Raw genomic sequence first — 19,886 nt, forward strand, 5'->3', positions numbered from 1 at the left:
CATTGGTGCTCAATCTCTTTCAACTGCTCTTGCTTGACCTCTTCAGAAGTCCTTGCATCAGTTTCTACAATGTAATGTCCGATGAGCTTGCTTGTGTCTATCAAGACTTGACCCAACATTCCAAAACACACAACTTAAGTACACAATCACAATCACAATTACAGAATTTTCGGCATATTTAGTTTGTATCTCTTGATTGTTGTCAATGGACGAATACATTTTTTTACCGTCATGGTGGAGAGTCTGAGATTCTAAACCAAGGCTCTTCGTCGATAGTTTGGAACAAATGTAGTAGAGGAAACGGTATTTAACAATGTACAGGATCAGTATTACAATCCATACCAGTTTGTTTATTTATTCATTTAGATCTAGGTTTCATTCTTTAGCCATCTATTGGTCATTCTAAACTGACGAGATATCAAATACGGATAGCTTTGATTATGTTTTCCCACATTTTTGTACGTTAAAAATAATTAAATCTATATTATAAAATTTCAATAAACTCTTTTTTTATAATAATAATAATAACTACTATTACGAGTTTTTGTAAGAAATTACTGTGATATTTTGGAAAATCAATTCATTTTTTTAATATTTTTTTATATTAATCAAATACACAGAAATACATTATTTGATTTGAATTACCTAAATCCCCAAATTGATATTCCCATCATCCAAGGTTATGTAAAATCAGGGTTGTGTTTTTTGAAAGCTACCGCTCCAATTTTGCTGTTCTAGGTCCACATGCTTTTTCTTGGCAAGTGGAGTGTGAACCATGAAAATATTTATTTATTCATTTATCTATCCACATTTTTTTTTGAATATATATATACATATATAGTGCATTTTGACTTATTATTGTGAACAGGCTATTAACACTGACTAGTGGGTGGCAAGTCACAATCTCTCTCTCATCCATCCATCCATCCATCCATCAGGTAAGGACTGGGCTGGACCACCACCTGTTTCGTGCCCCAGCAAGCTTTTCCTGCTAGACCCCCCCTCCCCCCCTGTTCCTATCAAAACTGTGACTTGATAATATTTGTGGAATTTCCTTTATTCACTTCCTAGGAATGATTTTTAGAAAGTATCACACACTTACTCTAAAACACACACACACATGCCAATGTTATCACTCAAGCTCATTAAACTATAAAAAACAATAAAAATACAATATGTGTACACATCAGAGAGAGAGAGATGGAGTTGTGGGTTTTTGTCTCATGTCTTGTCACACCAAAGACATGAACAACCCCATGTTTATGATGAGAGAGAGTGAGTGAGAGAGAAAGAGAAAGAGAGTTCGAGTACCCATCCATCATTTATTCATTCATCCATCCATGTCTTTTGGCCCTTTCCCCCCTGGCCAGCCACCATGTCCTCATATGATAATAATAATACTACTCATGATTCCAAGTCTGGGAAACTCAGGAATCAGGGTTTTGGTGTGATATTTTTCTATTGGCCTTTTTCCCTCCTCCTACTCAGACAATGCCAAGTAATTATATTATTTATTGTATTATTAATTATCCAAAATTGCACTAAGAAATCTTTTGTGTGAATATTTTATGGAAACCTTGAGCACACGTGGACAAAAGGTGGGGGGGGGGTCCAATTGGCGGGAACGAAGACACCAACCAGCATTCGTGAATTTGAGAGGGATCTATTATACCCCTCTAACCCAAACACAAAAATCTTGATTAGGCCTGATTAAGACTAATCTCGAAATAATTAAGCCCCCCCTGATGATCTTCAGCCTTAGTTGGCCCTCTACTAGGACGAGGACACAGCTTGCAAGAAGTTACTAGATTGAGGGGAGGAGAAGCAACTCGTCAGTCATGCGACATGAATAGAACAGAAGATACGTGGGATTAGTGCTTTCGCAGGGGAGATTAGGAAGGCTTAACCCAGATTAGGGGGGAAGGGGAGCATTAGTGCTTGATTAGCAACAGCGTTGTCGTAGTTGAAAGGCGGGAAGTGGCGATGGCGAGAGGATGCTTAAGTGGGCATCGCAAGCTGTGTGAAGTAATTGTGCATCGTAGTCTTTCCTTGACGTCGTCGTCGTTGTTGTAGTTGTTGTTGTGGTTGTTGTTGTTGAGTCTCGTCTCGCATGACAGAGAACTTGCAGTTACCGTTGCGCGGTGCTAATCGGTCGTGGTTGTGCGAAGAACGGGGTTTATTCTGTCTATTCGCATTGCAATCGATTTAACAATTGATCTTGGCGGTGGTGCGTGAAGGTTGAAGCTCAGAGCCCAGCCGTGAGATAATTCGTCAGGTAACGACGGATAAACTGTGGTGCATTGCTATCCGTTCAACATCAGTGTGTTACCTGTGTGTTTGTTTGCATCTCTTGGATGAGAAGATTGTTTCTCTTTGACGTGAACATGTATTGAGTAATTGTGCACCCTCAATTTTCTGGACGCTTGAAATTCTTGCAGTGGTCTCGTCTGTCACGTTGAGCGGTAGCTTTGAGAGAAGTTCAGCGTGATCTATCCTCTGACAGTTGATGTGTCGAATGCAGCCAAGGGTGGCGTTGCTATCTGACTGCTTGCATCGAGAGAGGTCTCTGTCTGACGAGCTTATCGCACAACGCGGTGTAGGTGGACTTCATCGCGAACTTTACAAGTAGCTGTCCATACACCCTGCATATCCTACTTACTGCAATCACTCGGAAGATCTTTCAAATCCTTCTCTAAATACTATCTCACGTGTGCGAGTTTGAAAAGCCGTACTACCCTTCTCTTTGATTCATCGTGCTGTGCATCATCTAAGAATAAACCAGTGCTTTCTAACGAATTTTCCGAGGTAGAGCAAGGCCTGTTCCCGATCGATTTCAATGATGAATATTGATCGAAATAGGATTTTAAACGATGAGTCAACTTGTTCATAATAGCATCTCTTTGCAATTCATTCTTGATTCGGTTCTAGCTATCGATAAAGTTGCGGCATCTTAAATAACTTCGCTAACGTCATCGAGCCGAATCCACACTAGAGCCCATGTTAGTGTTGTTTTTTTGCAACTCCGGACGCTAGGCTACCAGTTCTGTGAGCAGCTCGTGCCTACACAACTTAGGACTTGATCTTTCGCAGAGAATCGCTGGTTGTTAAGTTATGTTGGCTTTGGTCCGATCCTTGCGTATAAATCTAGTCGTCTATGTTAGAAAGGGAACCTCGTTTCTGTTTGTAGTACCCATGAATTCTGGCTACAAATATGACGAAGTGGCACAGCAAGTCATGAGCTCAAAGTACCACTTCGTACGGAGAAACGTGGTGCTGCGTACTAATTTGCGAAAGACTATGTATGGGGTTCTCTGTAGGTCATATTATGCGAAGGGCAAAGGACTCGCCAGATGATCCAATCAGGCAAACCCCCAATCATGTATTTGCCCGATGATATTCATTTGAATTGTTACAAGAGTGCTCCTTTTTAGAGAGTAGATAGCATGTACAATTACGATGATCTCGTCACAACTATTAGAAGCTGCGAATCTGAAAGAAAAGCTCCCTACAAACGGGTTTCATTCACAGCAAGCTAACTTCCGTCTGATGGTTTTTGACGTAATAATTTATCGTATTTACGATTTCTTCTAATCTTTCAGTTTCAGAAAATCGACCATACAAACCTGTGTAGCCGTTGGAAAAAGACAGCCAGTACTCATTGTGTATCATTACCATATTTGCACGTCATGAGATGGGCGGTGCGTTGATTGTCACTTGTCCACTGGATATGTTCAAAGCCCCTTCTCATTTACGTCAATAAGAAAATCGCTAATATTTATCTTGAAAACTTGGTTGTGGTTGTCCTTAAATCCAGAAGCCGGCGCTCCAGCTTGGATCCTGCAATATTGGATCAGTTTGGAGGTAGGATGCTTCTTACTTTGAATATTTCGCACTGCATGGACAATTCTTGTATCGCGGAGAATCTGAAGTATGCATGAAATACCTTTCACCACGATTGTCAATATCCTTCGCAGTCATGCGACATGAAATGAACTCATAAAACTCGAATATTCCTGGATATTAGTGCAACCAATGTTGAGTTAGCATGGCACACACTGAATCTGATGAATTCTGCGGAAGTCCGCCCTTGAGGTGTTTGATTGTCGCGTGATGAAAGTACTTATTCCTTAGGTGCTTGGATCTGTGACCTCTCAGCAGGGGTGTTGATCTAATGGAGTAAGTCGTTACAGTAGAATGATCGCTTCCGCTTCTTTGTCAATATCAACAGCGTTAAAATAGGAACCTCAGGGTTTCTCTGTATAGATATCGCGACTGTGGGCGACAAATGATGGCTTTCAACAATTTATCACATGATGTATCCCTACAGCAGTTTCCAGAGCTTTGGGAAAGTTCTAGATTCTCTCAAAGGCATGACACTCTGGACGCTGATCAGCACACACAGGGCTTTGACGATACACAATTTCCCAAGGAGCCGCTGGAGCCTAATACTAACTTGCATCAAGTTGCAATGGAAATCCAGCCTAACGCAACTATAATTGGTGACGAGAGTAGCAGGGGCAGGAATCCTGTAGTGAATGAATCGGATGACAGAGAAGACGACAATCATCTCTTGGGAACAGAGGACGGGATAGTGAAGAATGGTCGTACTTGGCTCAATAGTGCTCTACTGAGAGAACAGAATCAGGCTAGTGAAGATAGATCAGGTTACGGCGATCATAATGCAGCCGAAAGATGGTGCCCTGTCTGTTCAGCGAGCGGTTCACAGTCTTGTATGTGTGGCATGCCAATGCATGCTGGTGATAGCAGCACGATCTCATTTCCTAATCAGAGTACCTACACCCATTGGCTGTCGATGCAAGGCGCTAATATGCTAGCTTCTCAACATCGGACAGGGGGGGAGGTTGATGCGAAAGCTGCAGGTTTTACAGTCAGCCCTCAATCGACGAAAATGGCGACAGAGCTGAACTTGTCTCCAGCAGGGCATGGTAGAGACAACCATGCGCTGTTTACAGACCCGCGGCATTCTGTAGCGCAAGGTGGTTCTAGATATGCTGAAGATTATGAAAGAACCGAACATCAGGTAAATTTACTTCTCATTACTAATTAATGACAATGATACGATGAAGTGAAGTTGTGAAGGAGCAACCACCAAGTTTTGGTTCTTTTATCATTGTTTCCAATGGCCGAGTAGAAGTTCCAAGGAATTGACCAAATTCTGTACAATCTTACGATGGCTGGCTGGCCGGCCGACCTCATATGAAAACCCATGGAGTGGAGCTGATTGCCTTTTGCATGAGGAACCTTTTAAATAGGTTCTCGAATTTTGAATCGATTTTTTCATATCTTTACTACAGACCGACTGGGAGGGAGCAACCCAAAAGATGGAGTGGGAGCAGGCCAGAGACAAGTTTCTGATTGTTGCTCATCCACTATATCCAGATTTATTGAATGCACACGCTTCTTGTCTTCGGGTGGGGACCCCGGTAGATCAGCTTCCACATATTGAGGCGCAGTTAACTCAAGCTCGACATGTTACAAGCAAATACTCTGTACTTCATCCCGATCACCTCGAAATTACCGAGGATGAAAAAACAGAACTTGATCAATTCATGGTAAGTGTGTATAGTACTAGGAATCGTCGTTCATGAGAGCTCAATCACTAAATAGGTTGTGCTCGAAATGTAGTCCCAATTTCACAATGTAATGTTTTCAGCACTTCTGAAACTCTAGTCAATGCAACGAGCTAAACAGCCCTTCGAAAGTTTCTTTGTCGTCTTTGAATAGGTACTGCTTCTACGGGACAAACCCGTATGCGTCCTTCCAAGGATATTGGACACAATTCCTGCTGTCACTGCCAGACAGTGAGCAGATTACGGTCTTTCGCTCAATAATCTAGAGATTCTTCCACAAATCTTGGACAGAATTCCTCGAAAAGACCCTTAGTGTTAAATTAGTAACTTAATTTTTTCTTTGTACCTTTCACATTCATAACAGTAAAATCTGAAAACCTAATGAATGTTGACTGCAGGCCCAGTATATCATGCTCCTTTGTTCGTTCAAAGATCACCTTCAACAACACGTATATTATGATGTTACTGAGGCCATGATGTCTTGTTGGGAGTTGGAGCAAGCACTACACAATCTCACTGGTAAGTGAAAAAACAATTGTTTACGGGCCAACGTATTGTTTTTCTTTTTTTCTTTTTTTCTTCACATTATTAGATTGCAAATTGATCAGTTCCAAAACCTCAAATTGTCTTTACCTGAAAAAGAAGTGAACTGCCACCGAGTTGAGGCAGGTTAGGCACAAATATGTTTCCATATACTGTCCCTAAAAAATCATTCTCATTCGCCTTCTCAAACTGATCTCAATGCTATTCAGACTCCTGCAATGAGTTTGAGTAAAAAAACACTAACTAAATGCTGTTATTCCCCTGTAAGTTACCTAAAGAGTGTCACCCTACCTTCAAGTTATCTTTGGTTAGAGTTCAATATCAGTTTCCTCAAGAAGATATAGAAGTTTAGGGAGTTTACCCCACGTCACGAGTTTGATCCTCTGAAGTCAAAGTGAATGTGTGCTTGGAATTTTTATAATAGCCATGTAAAAACATGCCCTAGATGTGTTGCACCTTTCAATATCTCGACGGGGCTTTCATTTTGTGAAAACCCGCAGTACGAGTGAGCGATATCTTGGTGTTCAATTATGCAGGAGTCTCTGCAGGGGAAAGCACTGGTGCGACAATGTCTGAGGAAGATGAGGATTATGATAGTGATTATGGTGCATACGATGCACACATGGATCCTCAAGACAGCGGAGGTTTTGGTCCTCTGGTGCCTACTGAATCGGAGAGAACTCTTATGGAACGTGTTCGCCAAGAACTCAAGTACGAGCTGAAGCAGGCATGTGTTGTGGACCACAATCTTTATTACTAACATGATGTATATCTACCATTTGAATTGTATTTGTGCGTTATTAGAGTAGTTAATTGTAAAGACCGTTCATACTCTGTCCAACGAATTTGAGATTGTATACCTGGCTAATTTCTTGGTTTGAATTATGTCAGGTCAGGCAGATTTTTGATTAGTGAGTCAGAATTTTGCCAAGAAAATTTACTATTAGTATCATCTTTAAGATTTCGTCGTTATGCATTACCATTACCAGGGATACAGAGCAAGAATTGTTGATGTGCGAGAGGAGATCCTACGCAAACGGCGTGCTGGAAAGCTGCCTGAGGGAACTACAACAGTCTTGAAGGCTTGGTGGCAAGCACATTCAAAGTGGCCATATCCCACGGTATCAAAAAATTCATCAGGAATCCTGAACTACGTATATCCATTCATGCTTTATGTTCTAGTTCACGTAATTTCAGAATTCCATTTATATATATATATATACGTATTGGTGACATGCTGATTTTTCCACCTCTGTTTTGCACTCCTCAACCAGGAGGATGAAAAGGAGCGGCTGATTCAGGAGACAGGTTTGGAATTGAAGCAAGTGAATAATTGGTTCATAAACCAACGCAAGCGGAACTGGCACAGCAATCCATTGTCATCATCTTCTGAGCTGAAGAGCAAACGGAAAAAGTGAGTACACCGTAATTGCATTTTCTGGTTGAGCATTTCCAAGAACCGTCTATTAACGTGTCAACCTCAAACTCCAGGTTTTTTCTTTTATTCGTTCTCGCTAATTCACTAAGTCACAAGTTCCAGCAGGTACTAATCACTTGAGGTCGCTCTCTGAGTTTGAACCATTACATCGTGTTCTATTTGTCGAGGTACTTCCTGAAAATATTGATTAAGTTCCTAAATTTTGCGTTGTGAAACTTGATCGATTTCTTCTTGTACTACGTGTTTGGTTTAGAAACGCACTGACATGGACCTGTTTACGTTTTCGAATTGTAGCTGGTAATTGCTCCACACATCACGTGATTGCAAGTGAAAACTTACAGCAAGAAATATGAGCATTTGCGTACACTCCGAGTATATTGCGAGGAAAAGGTTGTCCACAGCTAGCAGCCAATTGGTTGCTTTCAAAGATCTATCTATGAAGTTTCGACGGCTTCAAGGTTGATTTCTCAATTGTTCAAAGAGGCATCACTGTAAGAAAGGGGAAGTTTCTTCATACGAACGATTTGAAGTTATTTAAGTAATACATACGAGGATAGTATGTGCTACTATTATCAAGCTTGGCATACGAAGTCGGATGAGTGTTATAATTCAGTAACGTAAAGGGGAGAATTGAGGGCCATGTTTGAAGTTTCCAAGGACTCATCCTGTGTGATAGCTTTTCTCATGAATTAAGCGACAAGGTCATTTGTTGTTATGTGGATGGCACGAGCGCCAGGATCAATTGGATTCTGCAAATACGAGAGAGAGAGTTTGCTAACAAATCAACGCACACCCACACTTGTAAGCGCAAGTTTACTTCATTTTGGTGTACATCAGCAAGAAGTAAAAAAACAACTGGTGACAGTCTAAATTTAAGCAGGCTCGTAGTATTCCAGACTTGCGATCACCAGGCAGATTGTTTCAATGCACGCACACTTGATGATGAACTGCTTCTCAAGTCACAAGCTTCATCAACATAGGTAACCATATAAGTTTACAGGTGCTGTATCAGCCACGGATCCCGAGGCAATGATGCCTCCCGAGCTCAACAATGTGTTAATCCGGAAACACTATCGCAAGAGTGCAGAATGTAATTTTAACAGTGTATAGATTATGATATTGGCATTGTATATATACACTTGGGAACACTTATCTACTTCCAATGTACACTGGTTGAGAGTAATTCTAGCTTAAAGCGTTAGCTAGCTCTTATTTTTGGCTATTTCCTTGTAAAGGCAAATTGGACGAAGTAAAGTTATGCAATTCATTCAATGCTGACGTCTCTGGTATTGTATCATGAGATGTGATCAGTTTCAACTCCCTCCCTCACACCTTAACTTGCATCCTAATGATAGTTATGGCTGATGTTCAACACGGCAGGGATGTGGAGGCAGACATGCTCCCAATCTTGCATTGCTTCCGACGGCTGAGGTTGGTGAGTGTTCTCTTCGAATTGATTTTATATTGTCCTTTGAGTGGCAGGTCATTTCCCTCCTAAGATTAGAAAATTAAGGTTACATGCATTGTTGTAGAATAGAGCAAAGAAGTTCTCTTCTTTTGGTTCTACACTTTTCTAAAGGTTTTGTGAATATATATGCTTGCTACTTATTCATGTAGATGTAAGTAGCTTTAATATTGCCATCTTCATTTCTTTTCTTGATGTAATGGTGTTGTAGCTCAATATGCTTTGTTCTTGTATGTAGAATGGGATTCTTTAATAGTTTTATAGAGCTTTGATTGTTGCAAAACATCCTTGTTGGCTTTTTTGACTCTCATAATTCAACCAGCAAGATGTACACCTATATGATCTCTCACACTCCATCACTCTATCAAAGAGGGCCCTTTACAATGGGTTGCAATTTGCTGCTCCAATGTAGTAGTGCATTGCCCATCTTGAACAAAATTCTTGATGTTAACTTTCTCTTGACTAGATCCCTTTCTTAATTTAAATCAATAAAAACTTCTAATTCCTGCATTGTGTTGTTTGGTATGAATATTTTTTGACTATATGTACCTTTGATGTACCAGAGAACCTTGATAGTGGCATCAAGGTGCAGCTATTGTAGAGCCAATATAAACCAACTAAAGCAACTAACTAAGTAAGATAAGTTTGATTTGGTATGAGTCATATATATTAGACTCCCTACTAAGCTTTGGTATTTTATTACATCTACAAATTTTGCATCCATGTTCATATGTAGTTTGTGCATTCTTCCATTGGACTTACTACTGATCCATAATCTAACATGCCAAATTTTTGTAGTAAATTAAGAACATAGCTTCTTTGAATCACTAATATCCTTTAAAAAAAGTATACAAATTCTATGTTAATGTAGAAGGTAAATAATCATAATTTCAACATCTCAAATCTTTTCTTAAGGTTTTGTTGTCATTATTCTATCCAATTTATCTGATTTCTTGTGACTAATAAATTACTTGCATATATTAGCACTATTATGGTGAATTCTTCTTCTTGACAAAAATATAAATTATCATTAGTTCAATTCCTCACCATTCCAAAATCTATTAAGAAAATATGAATTTTGATGTATTAAGCTTTACTTGTTTGTTTGAGATTATAGATTGCTTTTATTAAGAGACATACTTTATCTTGATCTTCTATCCAAAGAAGAAACAAACCTTAAGGCAGTTCTATGTGAACTTCTTCTTCAAGGTCTTTGTTCAAAAAAGTTGTTGTAATATCCAAGTATTAAATGTTCCATTTTTTTTTAGTTGCCATGATCACTATAAGTCTTAGCATTGCCCATTTTATTGTGGATGCAATTGTATTTTGTTAATAGATTTTTTTTTTTTTTTTTTTTTTTTTTTTTTTTGTTCAAATCCTTGAGCAACCAATCTTGCCTTCAGCTTTTTTATCTTCCTATTAACAATTAGTTTAGTTTTGAAAATCTATTTTGATATAATAGTATTTTTTTTTACTTGTTTGATAACTAGCTCTCACATTTAATTCTTTTGAATAGAATTAAAGTCATTTTATATAGCTCTAGTTCAATTGAGATATTATCTAGCTACGTTAAAGGAATTAGAATCCTTAAGATTGATTACATAAATGTAATCTTCTAATTGTATCAGCAATCATCTTATTAATTTATTAATGTTGAGTCTAACCTTTAATGATCACTTTGTGCTATTATTCTTGATGAAACTATGGATGTATGTCATTTGTATTTATATTTGCATTAGAAGAACCAATAAGTGCATCTTTACTTTTTTTAGTAAGATCTAACCTTATATTTTGCTCCATTGAGGTAGGAAGTATTATTTTCTTGATTCTTAAGATTCTTTCATCAAAGATAGCATCTTTACTTATGATGATTTTTCTTGTCAAGGAATAAAATAATCTATATGCTTTGGTAATAGAATTGTAGTCCAAGAAGAAACATCTGATTGATCTAGGCTATAATTTTTTCTAATAATGTTTAGGAAAATACATAGGCAAGTGATCGAAAAACTTTGAAATGTTGGAGTGTAGGTTTACAACTTGTATACCTTTCTTTAGATGTGATTCCATTGTTTTTTTAAAAAGACATTTGTTGATGATGTGTATGGTTGTATTGATTGCTTTATTCTAGAAATAGGCCAGTGCATCACATACAAAACTTGTATTGCATACTTACTGAAAGAAGATCATGTTCTTACATTCTGCTACTCTATTTTAATAAAGAGTGTGTGATTATGTTTTTTAATGTATGATGCCATTGTCCATACAAAATCTTTCAAATTTCAATGAAATGTATTCTCTTCTTTTGTTTGTTTGAAATATTTTAATGTGGTCCCTTGTTTCTTTTTCTACCATAGATTTAAAATACTTAAATGTCTAATAGACTTGAGACTTTACTTTCAAAAAATAGGTCCATGTCTTTTTAGAATAGTCATCCATTAATGTCATAAAATATTTTGAATTGGACAGTAATTGAATTGATATTGGCATACAAAGATTTAAATGAACGATTATGTTTCTTTGTGTGGCCCTACTCTCTAACATGTTGTATTGGAATATTTGTTCTTTTATATTTTTCTTCTATATAATATAATCATAGTCTATATTCTATTGATAAATATTAAAGTCTATCTATACTTTTTTTTATTTCATTTAGGATCCTAAAATTAGATGCCTTAACCTCACATGCTATAGAAAAATTAAATAATTTTTAGCTACTAAATAGATACAAGGTTCATAGCAATTGGACTCCAACCTATATAGCCTATTGGTGGAATCTAGTTTTCCTCTAGTTATAACTTTTGTTGGATGAGTTGTATTTACTATTTGACAATGCATTCATTCAAAAGTAACAATGTATCCTTCATATGCAATATTAACTACTAGCAACAATTTTTTTGTTATACCAAGGATATACAAAATATTACTAATATTCTTTACTTTTCCATTACATTCAACAAATACATTTTTTTTACCTTTTATTTTGTGAAAGGTCCTACTAATAGATTAAACATTGGATTCTTTAATTATTTTTAATTCATACATTCTAGATAAGTCTCTTATAGTATGCTTGGTCGCCTAGGAATCTAATTATTAGATAGTGTTGTTATTATTAATATCCATTAAAAGTATTGTGGTTTCCAACATCTCTAAAGTTTTCATTGGTTCTTCTAGTCTTGAGTCTTCTTAGAAAACATTGATTTGTTGCCTTTGATATAAATGACGCATTGGGTGAAAGTTGGACTAGTCCTACTATCAATGTATTAGGTGCTTGATTTCACACTCTTTGGAAAAGTGGCTCTAAATACCACAATTGTTACAATAGCGTCAATACATGGGTCTATGACATTTTGATGTCTTTGTATTTGTAATGCTTATTAATCTTCTTCTTGTCATTTTTCTTCTTTGTGCTTCATTGTACATTCTTGGCCCTTTATCAAATATTCTAAGATGCCTCTCAGTTCTAACCATCAAACGTGCTTTGTTTTAGATTACATCATCTTCTTTCTTTGTCTCTTCTAAGATCAGTTTGCCATAAAGTTTTTTCAAAGTTGGTAGATCATCTTAGTATAATATTGCTTAGAAAAAAACATTGTAGCTTTTTGATAGAGCTCCTAACATAATTTGGACAAATCTAGTTTCTAATACCACATCTCCAACACTTGCAAGTTGTACTACCAACTCCTTCCTTCTTTTGATGAAGTTTTTTGTAGTGGAACTTTTAATCATTTTGATGTTCTCAAGCTTGTTACTAAAATGAAGAGTCTTGGCTCCATTTCTTGCCTTGAAGATATTCTTCAAGGTGTCTCAGCATACCACAAGGTCATCACTTTTTGAAACATTATCTTTTAGTGAAAGTATGATAAGTATTGATGTCTTGTCCCTCCTTTCTTGTTCCATTTTAAGTGTGACCTCACCAAGTTCAACAATAATTCTGGCTTCTTTAGAATAGATATAGTGCCAAAGTTTCTTCTCTCTCAATATTGTTCTCATCTTGATTTTGCACACTCAGTAGTTGGAGGCTCTCTCAAGTTTGTTGGAATTTGCAATCAAAAAAGAACCTTCAGAGGCCATGCCGGTAAATTCTAAGACTTTGAAAAACTAATCTCGTTTCTTATTTGTGCACAAAATTTGTGTCTAGTCTATTACTATGCATTCATCTAGTACATTCACTCAATTGTTGCTCTATGACCAAGTTCAACTATCACATACATTCAAATATCCATCTGATACAAGGCACCCTTACTTGGCGTTTCAATCCGTGGTGGCCACTTAGATTGCAAGCTCTTCCACTAAGGCTATACCAAGCTTGATAGACGATATTAGTGCAAGGCTTGAAAAAGAATGTGAAGCCGATGTGTTGATCAGCAATGAGGGCTGTGAACTTAAAGAATCGACGTCTAGAATTCACACTAGAATGCAACAAATAAGCGACAGTAAAAAAACAACATTCTAAAGCAACATTCAATTTAGACTCATATAAAAAAAATAATTCTAAATTTTTTGAAATTTATGTATTCAATTACAATATAAAAAAAAAAATGACATGCATGTTATGCATTGAAAGAAAATATGTTTTATTCTATATAATATCTTATTATATGATATTACAATAAATCTTTGGATAACATAAATGATATTTTTTTAATTGTAAGTAATGAATACAACATAAATGATGGTGTATAAAATGTAATACACCAAAAAAATATGATAAGTAAAAAAAATTGGTTTATTTAGTATTTGATATCAATGCACTAATATGTCTAGAATATTTAATAATTAATGCATTAAATTTTAGATATTGCTAATGCCACCACAATCAACTATCCACTCAATATATTTCTTTAGTTATTTTATTCTAATTAAATTTTTGTTGAATCAAATGTTTTGAAAGATATTATCAAAGGTGGTATGTGGTAGATAGAGGGTTGTGGTGACAATAGCAAAAACTATGATATAATTACCAATATCTTAAATTTTAATATTTTAAGATTATATATATATATATATATATATGTAATATTTTTTTTGTTTATATATATACTCTATAATATTATTTATTATAATGTATTGGAATTATAAATTATAGATATTAATGCTTTGTCTATATTTTTTTATATCTATAATTATAATTTAGTATTACTAGCATCTATAGATATAAATTATATAATGCAAGATTCAACACTTTCTCAGCATTAGAATATTAAACAAATACCTTTAAAGTCTCAAAGATTTACAAGTAAAATTTTTAAGCAAAAAGGAGTGTGTTTGTATACTCTTATAAGGACATATTATAAGACTCGAGACCTTTCTCTTCTATGTTCAACATTGTTCAAATATGTTGAATTGGTAAACTTAAACTTAATACTTTAGTGGTAGACTATAATTCATTAATCAAGTAAAAAATATTTAACAAATAGTTTTTTTTGTAAATTCTACCAAAAATGTAAAAAATTATCTCTTTAAATTCTCAAATGAATAAAAAGCTATGGCTTCTCCAAGAAAAGCGATACTCCTACATGTTCTTCTCTCACTGCAATCTTCCAGATGGGTTTGTTAAGTAGACTAATCCAGGTGTGCTCGACCTCTTGTATTTTGTCATTTGACTCTTTCCAAGTCCAACTTGCAAGTGTGGAGGAAAATCCTTCAAACCCTGTCCTCCCTGCCACAAAAGGGTGCACGAGCTTACTTGATTTTGCAACGTTGAGAGTTTTGAATCTGTGTCAAAGAAGACATTTGAATTACCAACAAATTTCAATGTTTTCATGGCTCTGGTGTTCAAGTTGCAGAAATTAGTCGACAATGGAGGGCCCGTTTTAGTTAAAGCCAGTTTAAGCTATTTGCCTAGCAACACCAACTCTAACTTGTGAGATGTATTTGTGGAAGTAGAGGTATCACTTAACAGCAAGACTTGCAATGTATTAACCAATGGGTATTTGTCTGTACTGCCTTTACTTCTGACTTTATTGACCTGCGTGTTGCACATGAGATTATTTCCACAGTTTTATGCAAAACCACACACCAGTTTTCCTTCGACGCATCCCAAAAAGAACCGCAGTACCGTCTTACCAAGCATGAGCAAGCAAATAAAAAAGCTTGACCTTCACTTACATCTCATTAAAGATATTCCTCGTTCACATGAGCGTCTGACTCTAGGTTACCACCGGTTGGGGTCTAATCCGAACTAAGTTTCTGCTTCTAGGAGCTCCTTTCTCATCAACCAACATTCTCAATCCTACTCTAAGCTCGTCGATTCCTTCCTCCAAGACTGCACAAACTGGAAAAATAGGCACCTCTTCAGGTACTCTCCTTCGAAGCTCCTCCAGTGCCAGTTCAGTCCCTGGCTCATCGATTTTAGTAGCCACAATAAGGGCTGGCCGCGCGGAGAGACCATCTTTATACTTATCCAGTTCGAACTTGAGCTCCTCGAATTGGTCCCATGGTAGAGGACCTTTATTATCTTCTATATCAGCTGATAGATCCAAAACGTATGCTAGTGCTTTCGTTCGCTCAATATGACGCAAAAATGCATGACCTAACCCACGGTTTTCATGTGCCCCCTTTATCAGTCCAGGAATATCTGCCACCGTAAGTGAAAAATGATCTTCATACTCCAACTTCCCAATATTTGGTCTTAGAGTTGTAAAAGCATAGTGCCCAACTGTAGGTTTCGCTCGCGAAATAGCTCCCAATAATGTACTCTTTCCAGCATTTGGAGCACCTACTAGCCCAACATCAGCTATGGTCTTTAATTCAAGCACTAAGATTGCTTCCGAGCCGGGTGATCCGTCCTCGTGTTCATGGCTGGGAAGTAATTTCGATTTACCAACACCTCTTGCAGCAGCTGCATTGCCTCGGCCGCCTTCACCTCCAGCTCCTACGATTATACTCTGTCCTGGTTTCACAAACTCAGCGATTGCATACTTGGTAATTGTAGATTTCCTTCTAGGAATCTCTTCACTAAGTTCATCAGCTTCTTCGTCGAGGTCATCTTCGTCCTCGCCTTCGTCCTCATCATCATCATCCTCATCTTCAACTTCATCGCGCGTATTACCTGCAACATTTTTGGAGTGACTCAAATATAGAAGGAACATTCGACCAAAACAAGTTTTTATGGTGTCATTCGGAATTTTCAACAATTAATTCAATAGAAAACTTCAGATAACTACTGACAGAAGCTAAGGAGTTGAAAATGATTCTGTGAGGACGGGTAAAGCCATTTCATATGCAAAAGATGTTAATGACATGCCCTTTTCTAGAGCAATGCGGCAGTTAGTCACCTGAAGCATCTTCCGCGCTAACTTCGCTATCGTCTATGACCAAGTGCTCGCCATCACCTGAACTCTGGGGTACTTCTGCAATTGGGACCTCCTGTGCTCCGGTGGTAACAGGGGCAGCAGTTCCAGTCCAATCAGAATGATCTCCACACTCAGCTTGTTGCTGAGTACCAACCGTCGTGTCAGTCATTATTTGACTATTCTTTGCCAGAAATCTTGCTTTGGCATCGTCAAGGTACAAATTGTCTAACCATGCCGCTGACATCTCTGGTGATTCGTCTCCGGCCGTCGCGCCGCCACTATCTGTATGCCCAAGGACCATCGAGCGTTCCCACATCGTTCGGTCGGGAGTAACTGCAGGCAACTCTAGCGAGGGAACCGATCCAGACACTAAGTGCACAACTGTACCCACAGGGACTCGCACTATCTGAGGAGTGTCAGAAAACATTAGTAGTACATAGGGATGAACGGTTGAGACAATTCACAAAGCGCTAATACAATAATTAATGATCATTCATGAACCCTGTGTTGAAGTAATGTACCTTGTCAACGCCTCTGCTGCCAACTCGACGCTTCGACGAACCTGGGCCACCTTTCTTGCCATTCTACACATATCAGCAAGTGTGAAACAAAGCTCAATTCTCTTGCCAAAAAGTCAAAAGTAAAGATCGGATGGCCAATCTCAAATTCTGTTCAGTCCAAAAGTGAACAAGGATCAAGACATCGACAAGTCATCATTAAAGAATTTCAAGGCACAAAACGTACGAGGTGGTGCTGCAAGTTGCTGAAGTCCCATTCGGCGGCAGAACTGACTAAAATAACATCTCCCCCCCGACCTCCATTGCCTCCTGCGTTAGCAGATGTCGACAAGCAGTCATAAATGACATAAGAAAATCCAGTAATTACTTAATTAGACAGGTGTATGACAACATATGAAGCTTACCATCTGCAGTGCCATGGCGTGAATGGCGACTCTTGCGGAAGCTGGTGCAGCCAGAGCCTCCAGGGCCACCCCGAACGCTCAGGCGAAAGCGATCCACTAATTTGCGCTCCTGCAATGGTGCACGCTTGGCAGAGGTAGCGAAGAAGCGACTCGCAAGCGAGAAAGAGGAACGGAGGAAGGCGCCAACAGCCATGGCTCGCTTACAAATGAATTCCTCTAACTCCCCTAACCCCCTAACAGTTCATGTCCTTCTCAGAGAGGAAGCACTTCTTTGTTCAAATAGGCCAATACATCACCAATTTCTGACAGGAAAAATCAGATGTATCAGTTATACCCACCAACGACGTATGTACCTGCAGGTAGTGCCGAGGTGGAAAGTTTTCAGAAGACAGAATCGATCTAAACATGCAAAATTTTCACAACCACCACACATGAATCTGAGTATCCCCATCTCAATTAGTGATGTAATCCTCAGCAAGCATTCAGAAATCAAGTGCACACATTTCTAAGAAAACCAATTACAAGTGCTCTTAAATCTTAAACCCTAAACCCTAAAACCTGGGCTCTGTCATGTTCTGTCACTAAACGTCAAACGGTAATCCTGCCTTTGTATCAACCAACATCACCAACTCGTGCCAGAGTGAGCAAGCGTACAGAGCGTGAAAAACACCAACATCACTTGATCTTCATAGACTGACGAAAAAACTGAGCTAAATATTTGTGCACAGAAAACGGCGGCCAACACTTCAAATTGAGTACAAGTAAGCTTCAAGGCAACCTACAAACGGAACCGATAATAACTTCAAATTCACTCAGAATGGAATGTGCGTAAAACACTTCAAGGAATTACACGTGACTCTGATAATTTTTCAAATTGCGACAATGAAATAACTGAAATTTCGAAAGACAATACACCTGAGCAATCGAAGGAAACACATCGATCCAAACTTAAAAAGAGGGTGCGCTGAGATCAGCTTATGCAAAGCAATGCCCGTTCCCCTTGCTGTGTAACAAACATCAATGAGCTCCTCCTGCTGTTGTACATACTTCGAGGGACCAGTATCCAGAGATTTCTAAACCCGTGCTCCATCTGCATTCTTTTCAACCCACATGCTTCTTACTTCAGCTCTCAAGCCGGTACGATCTTAATCAGAAGACCTTCCCACGAATTCGTCAAACAAAGCGAGCATACAATTCAGAGGCTTGCTCAAAAACCCTCTATTCTACATCAATTAGAGCGCCTAAAATCTCGATCGGCAGCAGCGATCCAGTTGATTTAAGTAAAGCGTTGCGTAAACATTTCTAGATACAATTGCAGCCATCATATGCACGCTGTTACCGTAATTCCTGACTGAAGAATTTCTAAAGTGAAGCCACTGCCTCAGCGTTGTCCAGCAAACGGGGCCTGGCCAAGTGACGGCGACCAACGAACGAGAAATATACTTTTTCGTCAAAATATGGACGAAAACAGATCATCGGCGACCTTTCAATTTTTTCGATTTACAACAGTACTTTCTTATTTCCACACTAATTTTCGACATTACGAGGTCATCATAATTCTCATAATTTTCTGGAAAATGGAATTTTTTTAGGCATATATATATATATATATATATAAAAAAAACAAAGATCACATACATGAAATATTAAAAGGTTTAATTTTAAGAAAACATGCTTCAAAATAGAGCAAAAGAAATATACTATATATGTATGCATGTATAAATTTGTAAGTTTCTCTAGCTTCCAATAAGCATGTTTGGTTGGAATAAAGTCATCTTCCAAAAATATTGATGTAATTTCTTCTATTTAATAAATAAATATATTCATATACAAATATGCACATATAACATATATTATAACAAGGTATAAATAAGATATTTGTATTGTTGACACATGGAGATAGATAGTTGGAACCATGTTTAAAAAGTTATGGAAATTTTTAGAATTAGGGCTAGATTAGTGAACTATGTAGGATCTACTATAAAAACATTTTAGAAAGAGCTTAAGACAATTATCTAGGTAGGGCCTACTATGGAATCTTCTAGAAAGAGCTTAGGGCAATTATCTAAGTGAGATCCACCATAGAACCTTCTAAAAAGAATTTAAGGTAGTTATTTAAGTAGGATCGATTATCTAAGAATATTTTAGAAAGTCCAAGGTGATAAAACAAAGTATAAATAGGACTAGCCAAGGCCTTTTAAAGCATCTAGTTAAGTATGGCTTTAGACCTTTTTTCTTAGTAAAATTTGATTTTACAACTTCTTGTTCAGTTCTGTTTTTTTCTATTTCTATTTGCTTAGTTTTGTCTTTTGTGTCATATTCTGTTTAGTCTTGTTCAATTTTATTTTGGTCCATTTTGTCATACTTTGTGATGAGATTTTATGTTGCAGTGGATTAGAAGGGTCTTAGACTCTCGAGATAAACTAATCCTATTTTATTGGTATCAGAGCGAGTGTTAGATTCTTCTTTGGTAGTATGTCAATAGTCATTATTTAATTTGAGGTCAGTTATTATGGTCACACTAGATATTGTGTTGATGCTACCACGAGCTACTCTTAAAAAGTCAACTAGGAGATGAGAAGGCATTACAATAGTGGAGTCTAGTAGAAAATTTACAACATGGGAGATATGG

At 37.6% G+C, this 19,886-nt stretch overlaps 2 protein-coding genes across 11 annotated transcripts; one reads left to right on the forward strand and one right to left on the reverse strand.

The window, feature by feature from the left end:
* The first annotated feature begins 1,833 nt into the window (after positions 1–1,833).
* On the forward strand, positions 1,834–8,844 carry LOC112282224 (homeobox protein knotted-1-like 3). Of its 9 annotated transcripts, none has more exons than XM_090250796.1 (10): positions 1,840–2,275; positions 2,522–2,625; positions 3,815–3,861; positions 4,156–5,041; positions 5,316–5,573; positions 5,990–6,110; positions 6,671–6,861; positions 7,124–7,255; positions 7,409–7,548; positions 7,867–8,844. In XM_090250796.1, the coding sequence occupies exons 4-10, from the start codon at positions 4,286–4,288 to the stop codon at positions 7,871–7,873; spliced, it is 1,605 nt and encodes a 534-aa protein (XP_090106922.1). In that variant the 5' UTR covers positions 1,840–2,275; positions 2,522–2,625; positions 3,815–3,861; positions 4,156–4,285; the 3' UTR covers positions 7,874–8,844. The 9 variants fall into 9 exon arrangements, 8 of the variants coding, with proteins under 8 accessions (XP_090106923.1, XP_090106922.1, XP_090106921.1 ...); XM_090250795.1 differs by having other exon boundaries at positions 4,159–5,041; XR_002969820.3 differs by adding an exon at positions 7,678–7,739 and having other exon boundaries at positions 1,834–2,275; positions 2,522–5,041.
* Positions 8,845–15,121: 6,277 nt separating this feature from the next.
* On the reverse strand, positions 15,122–18,610 carry LOC112282121 (putative GTP-binding protein OBGM, mitochondrial). 2 transcript variants are annotated; one of them, XM_090250798.1, is made up of 6 exons: positions 18,170–18,610; positions 17,255–17,607; positions 17,077–17,159; positions 16,854–16,916; positions 16,315–16,738; positions 15,122–16,088 (listed from the first exon to the last, which is right to left on the reverse strand). In XM_090250798.1, the coding sequence occupies exons 2-6, from the start codon at positions 17,445–17,447 to the stop codon at positions 15,187–15,189; spliced, it is 1,665 nt and encodes a 554-aa protein (XP_090106924.1). In that variant the 5' UTR covers positions 17,448–17,607; positions 18,170–18,610; the 3' UTR covers positions 15,122–15,186. The 2 variants fall into 2 exon arrangements, with proteins under 2 accessions (XP_090106924.1, XP_024375129.1); XM_024519361.3 differs by having other exon boundaries at positions 17,255–17,556; positions 18,170–18,303.
* Positions 18,611–19,886: the final 1,276 nt, after the last annotated feature.

This window comes from Physcomitrium patens, chromosome 5 (genome assembly GCF_059467195.1).
Source record: "Physcomitrium patens ecotype Gransden chromosome 5, ASM5946719v1, whole genome shotgun sequence".
NCBI classification, from domain to species: Eukaryota; Viridiplantae; Streptophyta; class Bryopsida; order Funariales; family Funariaceae; genus Physcomitrium; species Physcomitrium patens.